At 43.1% G+C, this 12,653-nt stretch overlaps 2 protein-coding genes across 10 annotated transcripts in view; one reads left to right on the forward strand and one right to left on the reverse strand.

Annotated features, from left to right (window-relative positions):
* Positions 1-12,653, reverse strand: part of KLF7 (KLF transcription factor 7) — a 150,375-nt gene that overhangs the window by 112,316 nt on the left and 25,406 nt on the right. For 5 of the 7 annotated variants that reach the window (XR_007478253.1, XR_007478252.1, XR_007478251.1 and 2 more), the window contains 2 exons: positions 11,328-11,426; positions 934-1,173 (listed from right to left, as the gene is read on the reverse strand). Coding sequence is in view for 4 of the 7 variants with exons in the window: in XM_049711929.1 (XP_049567886.1) it covers positions 934-1,035 (102 nt within the window). In the remaining 3 variants the exon portion in view is untranslated. Of the gene's footprint in view, positions 1-933; positions 1,525-11,327; positions 11,427-12,653 lie in introns of those variants that run through there. The other 2 variants (XM_049711930.1, XM_033429034.2) reach the window with 2 other exon arrangements.
* On the forward strand, positions 1,570-5,651 carry LOC125964935 (uncharacterized protein C11orf96-like). Of its 3 annotated transcripts, none has more exons than XM_049711931.1 (2): positions 1,570-2,457; positions 2,900-5,651. In XM_049711931.1, exons 1-2 carry the CDS (start codon positions 1,706-1,708, stop codon positions 2,916-2,918), a joined length of 771 nt encoding a protein of 256 aa, XP_049567888.1. In that variant the 5' UTR covers positions 1,570-1,705; the 3' UTR covers positions 2,919-5,651. The 3 variants fall into 3 exon arrangements, with proteins under 3 accessions (XP_049567888.1, XP_049567890.1, XP_049567889.1); XM_049711933.1 differs by having other exon boundaries at positions 1,570-2,066; positions 2,316-5,651; XM_049711932.1 differs by having other exon boundaries at positions 1,570-1,917; positions 2,316-5,651.

Raw genomic sequence — 12,653 nt, forward strand, 5'->3', positions numbered from 1 at the left:
CGCACTTTCCACTAACCAGCACTTTCTTTATTCCACTTCACAAAGCCCAGTGAACTTGTCACCAGCCCCGCTTCCCCCTCACTGGGACGCCTAGCCAACTTGGCATCGGTGCCCTTCAGCATCTTAGGAGTTTCTTGACTAGTCCTCTAAAACAAAGTCAGAGGCATGGAAGCACACACCACCCTTTGTCGGAGGTTGTGCTAAGTGGAGAGGCACACCAAACGAAAGAGAAGCAAGGACACCCACAGACGGTGTTCTCCTTCCGAAGACACCGCACTGGGGAAACCTACAATGCACGGTCAGCATGAGATAGACACATCTTCCCATCCTCTTCCGAGATATCTTTGAGTATCCTTTATCACTGGGCTCCTCTTCCTTCTGCCCAGCTTCTAATCTCAAAATCAAGTTCCTATTCTTTACTGATACTCGCTAATTACTAGGAAAACACTCCGCTTTGCTCCTACCCCCTCCCCCCCATCTGACGGTCGTTAGCACCAGTTGAAAGAGATGAACCTGATTTAAGGTACCAAGGAGGTAGAGCTCGTGCATGTAGGGACGCGGTACCTGTCTGTGATGGCTCGTAAAGCCCCAAACCACCTTCCCACCCGGCTCCTCCGAACCCCAGAAGTTAGGCAGGTCTCTGCTGGGGGGCAGTGAGCCGCACAACGTGTGCGCAAGGATGTGTGTTGGTGACTGAAACGCAGGCAGCTCCGACCGGCCGCTCAGCTCAGCACACTAAGGGGTTAGGGGGTGGGTGGAGAGGTAAGCAGATGACTGTTTCCGAAAACATTTTAAACAACAGACAGCCAAAAAGGGGGGGGGGGGGGAATTAAACAAACGAACAAACAAAATTCAACCCCAAGCCCACACCAACGCAGCCCCTGCGCCTCCGCCGCCACCACACGATTTACACAAGTAATTTAAATCATTCACCTGCTGCCAGGTCTCCTCCAGGGATGGCAAAGCTGAGAAGTAGCCGGTGTCGTGGACAAGTTGTAGCTCCTGGAATATACTATAACTAGCCAACACGTCCATGCTGCTGCTGCCGGGCAAAACGGGAGGAGAAACCCTCCCCCGAACACAGTTGGGTCTGTTTGTTTGTCAGTCTGTCTGGCTCACCCCCCAAGGAGGCAGACATCCAGTGGCCCTTTTGTTTTGTTTTGTTTCAGTCAACTAAAAAGGAAAAAAAAAAAAATCAATGCAGAAGAGAGGGAGAGAGGAGGTGAGAGAGGAGAGACTGAGTGGGGTGGATGGAGAGAGGCATCCAGCGTGTACAGTGCAGACGGCTGCCAGGAAAAGGGGACTTCACGGGAGTAACAATTCCCTTCCAGGGCTCTAATCACTCCAGCTCGTGGATCAGGAAGGGGGATGCAAACTCACTGACACGAAGCTGCCATCTATTTCTGCAGCGCTGTTCGCTCCTAATGCAATCTTTGCTCTTTATTTTGGGAGGTGGCATTTTTTTTTTCTCGCGATCGCTTCTCTCCCCCTCTTTCCTTCCCTCCCCACCCCCACCCCCATCCTTGCTAGTTTGTAGTCTCTCCCCCCCCTCCTCCTTTTCTCCTCCTCCTGCTCTTCCCCCTCCCCAAACTCCCTCCCTCCGCCCGGCTCTCCGCGCAGCCGTGGGATCTCGGAGGAGGGCGTCCATTAGGCCGCGTGTGACCATGTATGGTAAACAGGGGGCTCATGAAGTCACTGAGGACCAATGGGAAGCGTGGAGCAGGGCCTGGGGCGGGGCTTGGCCCTGGCGGCGGGCGCGGATTGGCACGCTGCGAATCTCCCTGCAGCCTTACAAGGCGGTGCGAGGCGAGCTATTTTTAGAGGGCTATATAAGGGGGCTGAAGAGGCCGTGCGGCGCCCGGGGAGCGCGAGCGCGAGGGATTGGGAGGGTCGCGGCGACACTTGCACCGGCTCCCGGTACGCTGAGGCGACTGGGCTCGGGCCGCACACCGGCCTCCGACCTTCGCTTGGGTGCCAGGTGGAGCCCCAGGCGGCCGGAGCCTGCGCCCCTCAGAGGGGAGAGGGTCGCGTATCGCCGTTCTGGCGTGGACGCGGCCGGTTAGGAGGTGAAAGTCCAGAATGCGGGGTCAGGATGCCTCCCGGAGGAAGAGCGAGGCGGGAGGACGAGGAAGCCGGCATGGGGAGGAGGGCAGGTCACTTCCCACTCCGCCTCCCTTCTAGGCCCGAGGGCAGGGAACCGCGAGGGCGGGGCAGCGCAAACGAGTTCCTCACTTCCTCAGAAATAAACCAGGGGGTTGGGAGGAGGGCGGAAGAAAGAAAAAGTCACCAAAAGCCCCTTCACGAATTCCCCACAGGCTGCCAGGGTGCCGAGAAGAAGCGCCAGAGGAGGAAGCGCCACACAATGGAGCAGAACAAAGGGGAATGCGCGAAAACAGCGGCGGGGGCCCGCCTTGCGCGCCTCGCGCAGGCCCCGCCCCCAGCCCCGCCGGCGCCCCAGTGCGTGCCGCCGCGCCCCGCCCCACCCCGCCCGCCCAGCCTTCTGAGCCGACGCCGGGGACCGGGCGGGGGTCAGCCTCGCAGTTAGAGTTGATTGGAACTGGACGTTTTGCTGGGGAGTGTGTTAAAGACAATAGAGGGAATCCTTGTAGACGTGGGGTGCAGGCAGGAGCCGGCAACTTGCTTGGGGGCTTAAACGTGAGACTTCCCATGCGGCTTGGAGAGAGGGTGTCCGTCTGCCTAGCTGCGGTGGTGAGAGGAGGACCTGAATTGCGCTATGGCGCTGACATATAGAGATGTATAGATAGCCTATTATCTCTTAGCTGAACTACGCACGTTGTGAGGGTTGACCGGTTGTTTGCTTGACCTTAAATGGTTAGTGTGGTTAAAGCTTCCCCAAAATGCAGTGTGAGCTGAACTTCCACTTTTGGAATGATTGCAGAATTTGGTACTTATTCTGAAATGAGAAACTTAAATTCAACTCATAATGGAAGAAACACATCCACCTTAATCGCCCTTCTCAGCTGTCTCTCCTTCTGACTATGTGGGACTCCATATCACAATATTTCGAAAGTTCTACTTTATAGAACAAACACAGTTTGAAGTTCAGTATTTGCCAGGGGAAATTAAACGGGAATTATTGAGTTGAGGAAAGTCTAGTTTATTTGCTTTTTGATGTCTGGAATTCTGTTGGTCAGATCTCCAGCATCCAGTGTATAATTGGTGAATGTACTGTAAGTGTGTGTGCATGGAATGTACAAGGATCTTGGTACATTTAGCATTATGTATTATACACATTCGTGGTGCTAGGGGATAAATGGTATGAAAAGGGTAAAAGTCCTACACGAATAAAGTGATATTATGATAGCACACATATAAGTGCCAGTATGAGAAGTCTGCGTGGGCCTTTCCCAGAAGTAGAAAACCATTTAGAGCCATCACATACCAATTAATGCATTAACTTGATCTTGATGGCCATTGATACTGCCACTTACTACTGTGTGACTTTGAGCAAATTACTGGCTCAAACCCTCTGGCTACCCTTCTCAGACACAGGAAAAGTGGTATCTGCCTTGCCTGATTGTTATGAACAATCAAAATGTTATAATGTTTGTTAACTCACCTAGCATAGTGTATCTGGTGCTAATAGGTGAATACTAAATGTTAGCCATCATTATCTCCTGACTTTAGCTGAGTAAATTAAATAATATCTGAACCCATCAGACTTGTAGGGGGATATACCAGTCTTAGAGAAGAAGAACGTAGAAACCTCTTGCCAGTTTGGAATAAGGTCTGCCCCTGCAACCCAACATGCTATCCTGATTGTGTGTGGGGATGGGGAAGAGATCACTGACAAGTACTGGGGCAGAAGACATGTTCAGGAGTAATAGGGGAGGGAAAGGATCTTTGGCTCAGCGGCCATGGCTCACGGGCCCAGCCGCTCCGCGGCATGTGGGATCTTCCCGGACCGGGGCACGAGCCCGTGTCCCCTGCATCGGCAGGCGGACTCTCAACCACTGCGCCACCAGGGAAGCCTGGATCTTTTTTTTTTTTTGAATTTTATTTTATTTATTCTGTTATACAGCAGGTTCTTATTAGTTATCTATTTTATACATGTTAGTGTATATATGTCAATCCCAGTCTCCCAAATCATCTCACCACCACCTAGGGGAGGGAAAGGATCTTAAACGTAGGAAACGCAAGAGGCAAAAAGCAAGGCAAGACCAAAGAACATAATTTGTTTGAGACTCAACTGAACTTGTTTTTTGTTTTCTTTGTGTTACACTATTACCATTTTCAACAAATTATGACATACCTGTTAACTTTGAGGATTTTAAGCACAATGTGCCAAGCTGTATGGGCACATAAGCATTTTCTATGCTGTGTCTTATTTCATCCTCATGGCAGCCCCAGCGTAGGTATTTTTATTATCCCCAACTTTATGGATAAATATACCCAGGCTTGGAAATACTAAGTTGGTCAAGGTCACACAACCAGGAAGCAGCCAAACAGAGGTTCAAATCCAGGACCACCTGACTTCCAAGACTGTGCTCTGCATGGGGCTCTCTGCAAGGTGAAAGACTTGAGTTTCTTGGCTTTAAGTCAAGACTTGTTTATAAAAATTGCTTGGGTGTGGAGAGGGAGACTTCCATTGAGGTTTTTCACATGTAAATATCAGCCATCCAACTTATAGAAGAACTCAACCAAAATTTTACAATGTAAATCCTAAAAACCTCATTATGAGTTTTTTCAAAGCTTTATAGATTAGAGATCTAAGAGATTTATGTAACAAGGCGCTCCTAAAGGCATATTTTCAGTATTAGTCATATTTAGCTACTTTTAATAGCCTAGAGACCCTAGGTTCACATTGCAAAGCACATGGAAAGAATCCGAATGTACAAAATAATCAACAAATTAAGATCACAAGGGAAATTTGGCAGCCAAGCAAACCAAAAATAAAGAGCACTGCTACAACTACTGCATACCGAATGCTTTCTCTGTACCTGGCATTTTACACATGTTCACATCTAATCTTTACCACAATCTTGTGAGGGAGCTATTACTGCTCCATTTTCACAGATGAAGATACCAAAGTTCAGAGTGGGCACATAATTTGCCCATTGTCATATGTCTCTTAAGTGGCAAAAGCAGATTCAAATATAGGTCTGGCTCCAGGTTGACTCCAAAGTCTATGTCCTCTACATGGGTTGCCTTAGAAGATACTGATGATACTTTTTAAAGTATCACCCTTTGGAAGTGATCCTGTAGGAAACACCTAAGAGTAAATAACAAGTTACCCACCAAGAACTGAGAAATGAGGATATTTTATAGACAAAATAGTAAAAATTCAATATGCAAATAGAAACAATCAAGACATCAGACTGTTACTACTAGAAAAGTTCTGTGTCATTAGTACAGAAAGTCCTTAATATCCTATTGTGATTAGCACTGGGAAAGCCTCAAAGTAAATCTACTTAAAACACGGACCAAATTTCAGAGCAGTTAGTGAAAAAAGGTTTGCTGGGGACTTGTCTTGAAAATAAAACTCAACATTTTTAAAACACATTTATTCTATCCTACATTGAACAAAATTGATAAGTACAACCATGTGCTAATTATAGAATGAATAAATAATAAATCAAGATGATTATTGTTGGCTTAAATTTTTCCTAAGCATTGTGAAGCACCTTACAACATGCTTTATTTCATATTTGACTTTCAGAGAATAATAAAAAAGAGGGTCACTTTTTGTAAAAATGTTTCAGAGTTTCTTCAGTTTTCCCAAGGGTCTCAATTAGTTCTTTGATGTTCAAACTATTCTCTTCTGAAGTATCAATATAGTCGTCAGCCCAGTTGATTTTACCTTCATGTGTTTAACTCCATGGATCCTCATGTGCCAGTTTTACCAACCTCACTTTCACTGACCTTACACCTTTTGCAAGATTTGCAATAGAACTGAATGTGTTTGCATTGTGCTGTAAATGTTCACCATCATTGTGTGTGTGTGTGTGGGGGGGAGGTGTTTAAAAGAGGTGTTTGAATGGAGTATTAATTTATAAGTGGCCATATCATTAATAATACTTTCATATACCATTGACTTTTGCTTCTCTTTACAATCTTACTATAGTGGAACAAAGTGTGAGCTTAGGCAGCAGGCTTTGTTTGTATCAGAGAAAATAAGAGTGACAAGGAGATGGAGATGGAGATGCCAAAGAATGCCAAAGACTCTCTGAGAGACAGTTTGAATCTGAAAGGAAATGTATGTGGCCATACATACAATGACATGCATACATACATACATACAACCAGAGAGTTATTTCATGATTGAAAAAAAAATGGCAGCTTCCTCAGGCCTCTCATGTCCTGGACAAAATATTCCTTGAGGATACACATCTCTTCTTGTTTTCATTCTCTACTTACTTTCAGCTCATAATTTGGCTTCCCACTTGTTCTGCCTGCAGGGAAAGAATGTGCTGGTTACAACCACAGGAGCCTGGTGGTCATTGTGACAGTTCTGGTTGTTTTTGTCCACACAAAGTCCTTTTAGTTGTACGTGTGTCCCTCGTGAGTTCGGTGAGCATGGGTCTGACTCCCTGGGTGTGTTCAATTTTGAGACTCTTCCATGTTGAGGTTTCTGGACATGATGGGTAAAAAACAAACACCACCAACAACAAAACCCTTTTCTCAGTGAATTAACCAAAAACTCTTGGCACATAGCCTGCTGATCTCCAGAAAACATCCCAATCTTGCCACTGACTCTTCAGAATTCTGTGGGTATGTAATAGTTTAATAAAAACATTTATTTTTTTAATCAGATGGTAAAGTCAACCCTGAATGTTGACTTTGCATTGCAGTGGGCTATGCTAAAATGATTAAGGGGAATACCTGGGGTGCATCACCAGTGATGGGCATGTTGTTCTGATGCAAGAAGGCAGGCTATTTATTGCTTAATAAAAAATTGACTCACCGCAATGATAAAGAGAAGGAACTCAAGAATTCAGCAAAAGTTCACTGTCAGGAACGTCCTGTCCAGACCTTAGAACGTTGGACATTTAATGCCATTATGACCTATGACGCATAATTCCTATGGAGATTAATGACGGTAGCCACATTTCCAGCCTGAGCTATGAGCACTTAGAAGTGTCAATATTCTCCAATGAAAAACAAAATCATCATCTGAATTCAACCAGTCATTCAACATATATTATGCAAAACATTCAGTCATTCGGCATATATTATGCAAAACATTTGGTCATTTAACATATATTATGCAAAGTGCATAGGTTGAAAATAGAATGGTAAACACAGACATGTTTACCACTGTAAACAATGTCAGATAGTAGAGCTGTATCTCAGAAGTTAGAAAAAGCATTTGAAGTATCTAGTCCTACTTTCACAGGTCCACTGCTTCCCTCAACAATATTCCTTCCAGGAGATGCCCCGTTGCTCCAATGATGGGGAAATCCCAGCAGGCACTGGGATAAACCACTATGACTGAGTCTGGCTGGCTAATTTTTCCCATCTGAGAATAGCATCACAAGCTATTCAGGGGTTTCTGGACAAGGATTTTGGAAAAGAGACTGGTAGAAGATGAGAAAAGATTTTAAATAATAAAAAGAAGAATTCCTTTGACTATGTAATGATAGAAATGCCAAGACAGTTGTGAAGCTAGTGAGAATTTAAGTTGCTAATGTTTTAGGGATTATTGTCCTTTGCAGTGTGTGAGGCAGTTTGTAGGATTGTGTTATGTTTCATCCGGAACAATTTTTATTGTGACATGGTGAATACAGCACAGCATTACTATTAATGTATAAATATCACTGTCAATGTTTTATCAGGATATTATCATTTTTCTTTTACATATGCCATTTCCAAAGGGTTTGGTACACATTTAATGGGATTTAACAGCAGAATGCATCTCAGATTTGGTAATGGAAATCAATGAGAGGATAAGATTGATTTGATAGAAAGTCTGGACCGCTAACTTTGCTGACAGTGACCATTCCTTTAAGTGAGGGATACCTATTCCACAAGTGCCCAATGATAAGTTTTTATGTGGATGATAGATCTGGGTAGTTTGGAAGATTAATAATGTCAGCAGCAGTTTTTTGCTGACTGGTTGCTCATTTGCATTTCACCGACTTTGCTTTACCAGAAGGATGCTTATCTGAATGGTTAGAAGAGTCAGCTGAGTCATAGTTTTTAATACTGGTTACTGCTTTTCTCAGGCGTAAGCAAGGCAAATGCCCTAAACTTCCATTTATGCAGTCCAAACGGGAGGGGCCAGAGGAAATGCCTCAGTGTCCACCTCAGAATGCTTCACAGCCCTCTCCTAGCTCTCATCATCTCCCCCTACTGCTTTGCAACGCTCAAAAATTGTTCTAAGCAATCATCAGCATCATCACATTTTGGTCATGCCCAAGCTGGTTCCCATGTATGACATGCTCCTCTGCTTTGCTAGGAAGCTAGGGAAATCCCATTTGATGAAGACCAACAGTGAGTATAACTCAGAGAGGCTCACTCCTTCCACCCAATTTGCCCAGATGTGAGATTCAACCCAACTCCTCTGTGCCATACATTAACCTATCCTTTGATTTTCTGCAATATCGATTCTTGATCTTTGAGGATGTTCTTGTTAAACCCCTCTTAAGTGTTATTGTCCTTTCCACATGTTCATGTGCATCATTGCCCTTTTGAGATTATAAATTCTTAGGGAACATTTGTCTGATCACCCTATAGAGAATCTAATATCTGTTATGATAAGCACAAACTTTTTTTAAAACTAACTTTAAAAAGATCATACAAAATATTTTTAGTAAAATTTAAAAACAATATTACTCCTTCTCCAGTATTGTTAGGACACTATTGTTTGTGCTGGCTTCTGTTAGGTTGACCTAAGCAGGAGGAAGTGGCATTACCTTAAATGATGTCAAATATGGTTGAAAGAAAAAAGATCTAAGGCTCCTGGCAAAATTCTCTGTAATTAAAATACCAAAATCTGGGCTTCCCTGGTGATACAGTGGTTAAGAATCTGCCTGCCAATGCAGGGGACATGAGTTCGAGCCCTGGTCCGGGAAGATCCCACATGCCACGGAGCAACTAAGCCTGTGCACCACAACTACTGAGCCCACGTGCCACAACTACTGAAGCCTGCATGCCTAGAGCCTGTGCTCTACAACAAGAGAAGTCACTGCAATGAGAAGCCCTTGCACCACAACAAAGAGTAGCCCCAGCTTGCTGCAACTAGAGAAAGCCCATGCCCAGCGACAAAGACCCAATGCAGCCAATAAATAAATAAATTAACTAAAATTAATTTAAAAAAAATTTTTAATACCAAAATCTACATAAAGTATATGAGATATGTTATCAAAGAACCCACTTTACTGAGTGATTCAGAGATAATGTAATTTTTAAATAAGGTACTACATAGTCTATCAGGAAACAGCCACTGTTACATGTTAAGAGAGACTGTAATCTTGAATATTGTAACATTTCACAAAGTGTTGTAATAACAGACTTTTCTGGGAAGGTTAGCAAAAAGGAAGCTGGAGAATAGAATTTTTTAAATTTGAGTTTCTTTTATAATGACCTGGGGTAGAGGATGTCCTGATGCTAAATGACCTTTAAAGATCACTTAGACAGACTAGAAAAAGATCTACTTTAGTAGCTTGAAAGTAAGTTATTTGGCAACCTTGAATTTCCCCTTTCTGACTTGTCTTTACCATGGCAATCTTCTGATCTATCATTTGGTCTTCTGAGTGGACTGACTTATACAAGATTGCCCTTTGTAAACACGTAGTATCGATTCTATTTATTTACTTACTTGTTTATTATTTCTTCTACTTCCAGAGGAGAAGTATGAATAAAGACATTAAAATACAGGAAACGTAATACAGAAAACTATTAGCCTTAAAGAAAAGACAGAAGTACCAAAGAATAAGGGAAGAAGAAATATAGAAGGTATCCATTATCATTCCAGCTATGTCTCCCATTAAGCACTGATCAAGGTATGTTGCTATTTATAAACTACTTCCTTGTAAATTTGCCTAGCGTGAACCAATGTGGAGAATCTTCTTTCTGTGAATGTAGTCATTTGGTTTTTAAACTGGCAAAACTGAGCTTCATATTTTTCAGTTCTGGTGGACCCACTGAGATGTGCCCAGGTGGTCTCATTTAAAGCCACATCATTTCATTTACTCAACAATTATTGAGTACCTATTTTGTCAAGCACTAGGCTGGGGAATGGGACTATAAGGATGAGTGAGATATGATTCTTGTCCTTCTGGAACTAACATGTTAAGTGAAGAGAGATTTAAATAAAAAGTAACATGAGGGCTTCCCTAGTGGCACAGTGGTTGAGGGTCCGCCTGCCAATGCAGGGGACATGGGTTCGTGCCCCGGTCCGGGAAGATCCCACATGCCGCGGAGCGGCTGGGCCCGTGAGCCATGGCCGCTGAGCCTGTGCGTCCGGAGCCTGTGCTCCGCAACGGGAGAAGCCACGACAGTGAGAGGCCCGCGTACCGCAAAAAAAAAAAAAAAAGTAACATGAGTAATATGGCAGACTAGATTATTGGGTCAGACTCCCTCTATGTAAAAACAACCAAAATGCTAGGATATAAGTCTTGATGAGCTGACAAGATAATAAGGAATTATTGAGCTAAAATCTAAGCCAAAGTGAGATTCAACATCACTTCTGGTAGTGAGCACTCTTAAATTCAATATTCTCAGCACTAGCTGTATATTAGAAAGAGCTTAAAAATTATCATGTGTGCTTCCAGCAAAGGTCGACTAGCTGGTATTGGATAAACCCTGCCCTCCCCTATGCCAAAGAACAACTGGAAAATCTGGACAAAATATAAAAATTATATTATGAAGTAACAATGCAGCAATAACTCATCAAGCCTAGATCCTGGAAAGAAAGGAGACCAAAGAGATAAACTAAAAAATCAGCATGGGGCTTCCCTGGTGGCGCAGTGGTTGGGAGTCCGCCTGCCAGTGCGGGGGACACGGGTTCGTGCCCCGGTCCGGGAGGATCCCGCATGCCGCAGAGCGGCTGGGCCCGTGAGCCATGGCCGCTGGGCTTGCGCGTCCGGAGCCTGTACTCCACAGCGGGAGAGGCCACAACAGTGAGAGGCCCGCGTACCGCAAAAAAATAAAAAAATAAATCAGCATGGTTTTATCCCACTGGAAGTAATTACCTAAGAGAAAGCTGAGAGGCTATGAAGCTGAGCAGAAAACACAACTGAAAAGGAAGCTGAGCAAAGGATTCAGTAAATTCAAAAGGCTGGAAGTATAAATATTAGAGTTTAGAGTTGACCAGGAGGTTGAGGGAGGAAAGATGTGGAGGACAGAAACAGGCTATACCTTACCAGGACTGAAGTCTGGCTTTGACATATCACAATACTTGATTGGAGTAAAGTAGTCTGCCCCTAGTCAAGCTCCATTCAGAAGAAAAGAGTAAATCCTCTCTGCAAAAAGATAATTCAGAACCTTGAACTAATCTACAAATTTTTTTATACTTAATGTCCAGCACTCAATTAAAAAGAAAGAGGCATAAAAAGGTAAAACTTCCCCAATACCAGGATTTAAAAAATCAGATAGTAGAAATTGACCCATAAGAAATCCAGACATTGTCATTATCAGACATACAATTTAATTTTTTTTTAATTTTATTGGAGTGTAGTTGATTTACAGTGTTGTGTTAGTTTCAGGTGTACAGCAAAGTGATTCAGTTATACATATACATATATTCATTCTTTTTCAGATTCTTTACCCATATAGGTTATTACAGAATTTTGAGTAGGGTTCCCTGTTCTATACAGTAGGTCCTTATTGATTATCTATTTTATATACAGTAGTGTGTGTATGTTAATCCCAAGCTCCTAATTTATCCCTCCCACCCCTCATTTCCCCTTTGGTAACCGTTAAGTTTGTTTTCAAAATCTGTAAGTCTGTTTCTGTTTTGTAAATAACTTCATTTGTATCATTTTTAATATTAGATTCCACATATGAGTGATATCATAGGATATTTGTCTTTCTCTGTCTGACTTCACTTAGTATGATAATCTCTAGGTCCATTCATGTTGCTGCAAATGGCATTATTTCATTCTTTCTTATGGCTGAGTAATATTCCATTATATATATGTACCACATCTTCTTTATCCATTCCTCTGTTGATGGACATATCGGTTACTTCCATGTCTTGGCTATTGTAAATAGTGCTGCAGTGAACATTGGGGTGCATGTATCATTTCAAATTACAGTTTTCTCCAGATATATGCCCAGGAGTGGGCTTGCTGGATCATATGGTAGGTCTATTTTAAGTTTTTTAAGGAACCTCCATACTGTTCTCCATAGTGGTTATACCAATTTACATTCCCATGAATAGTGTAGGAGGGTTCCCTTTTCTCCACACCCTCTCCAGCATTGATTGTTTGCAGACTTTTTGATGATGGCCATTCTGACCACTGTGAGTTGATACCTCATTGTAGTTTTGATTTGCATTTCTCTGAGAATTAGTGATGTTGAGCATCTTTTCATGTGTCTCTTGGCCATCTGTATGTCTTCTTTGGAGAAATGTCTGTTTAGATTTTCTGCCCAATTTTTTATTGGGTTGTTTGTTTTTTTTGTTTCATTTTGTTTTTGTTTTTTGACATAGAGCTGCATGAGCTGTTTGTATATTTTGGAGATTAATC

The sequence above is a fragment of the Orcinus orca genome, chromosome 7, assembly GCF_937001465.1.
Source record: "Orcinus orca chromosome 7, mOrcOrc1.1, whole genome shotgun sequence".
Taxonomy (NCBI): domain Eukaryota; kingdom Metazoa; phylum Chordata; class Mammalia; order Artiodactyla; family Delphinidae; genus Orcinus; species Orcinus orca.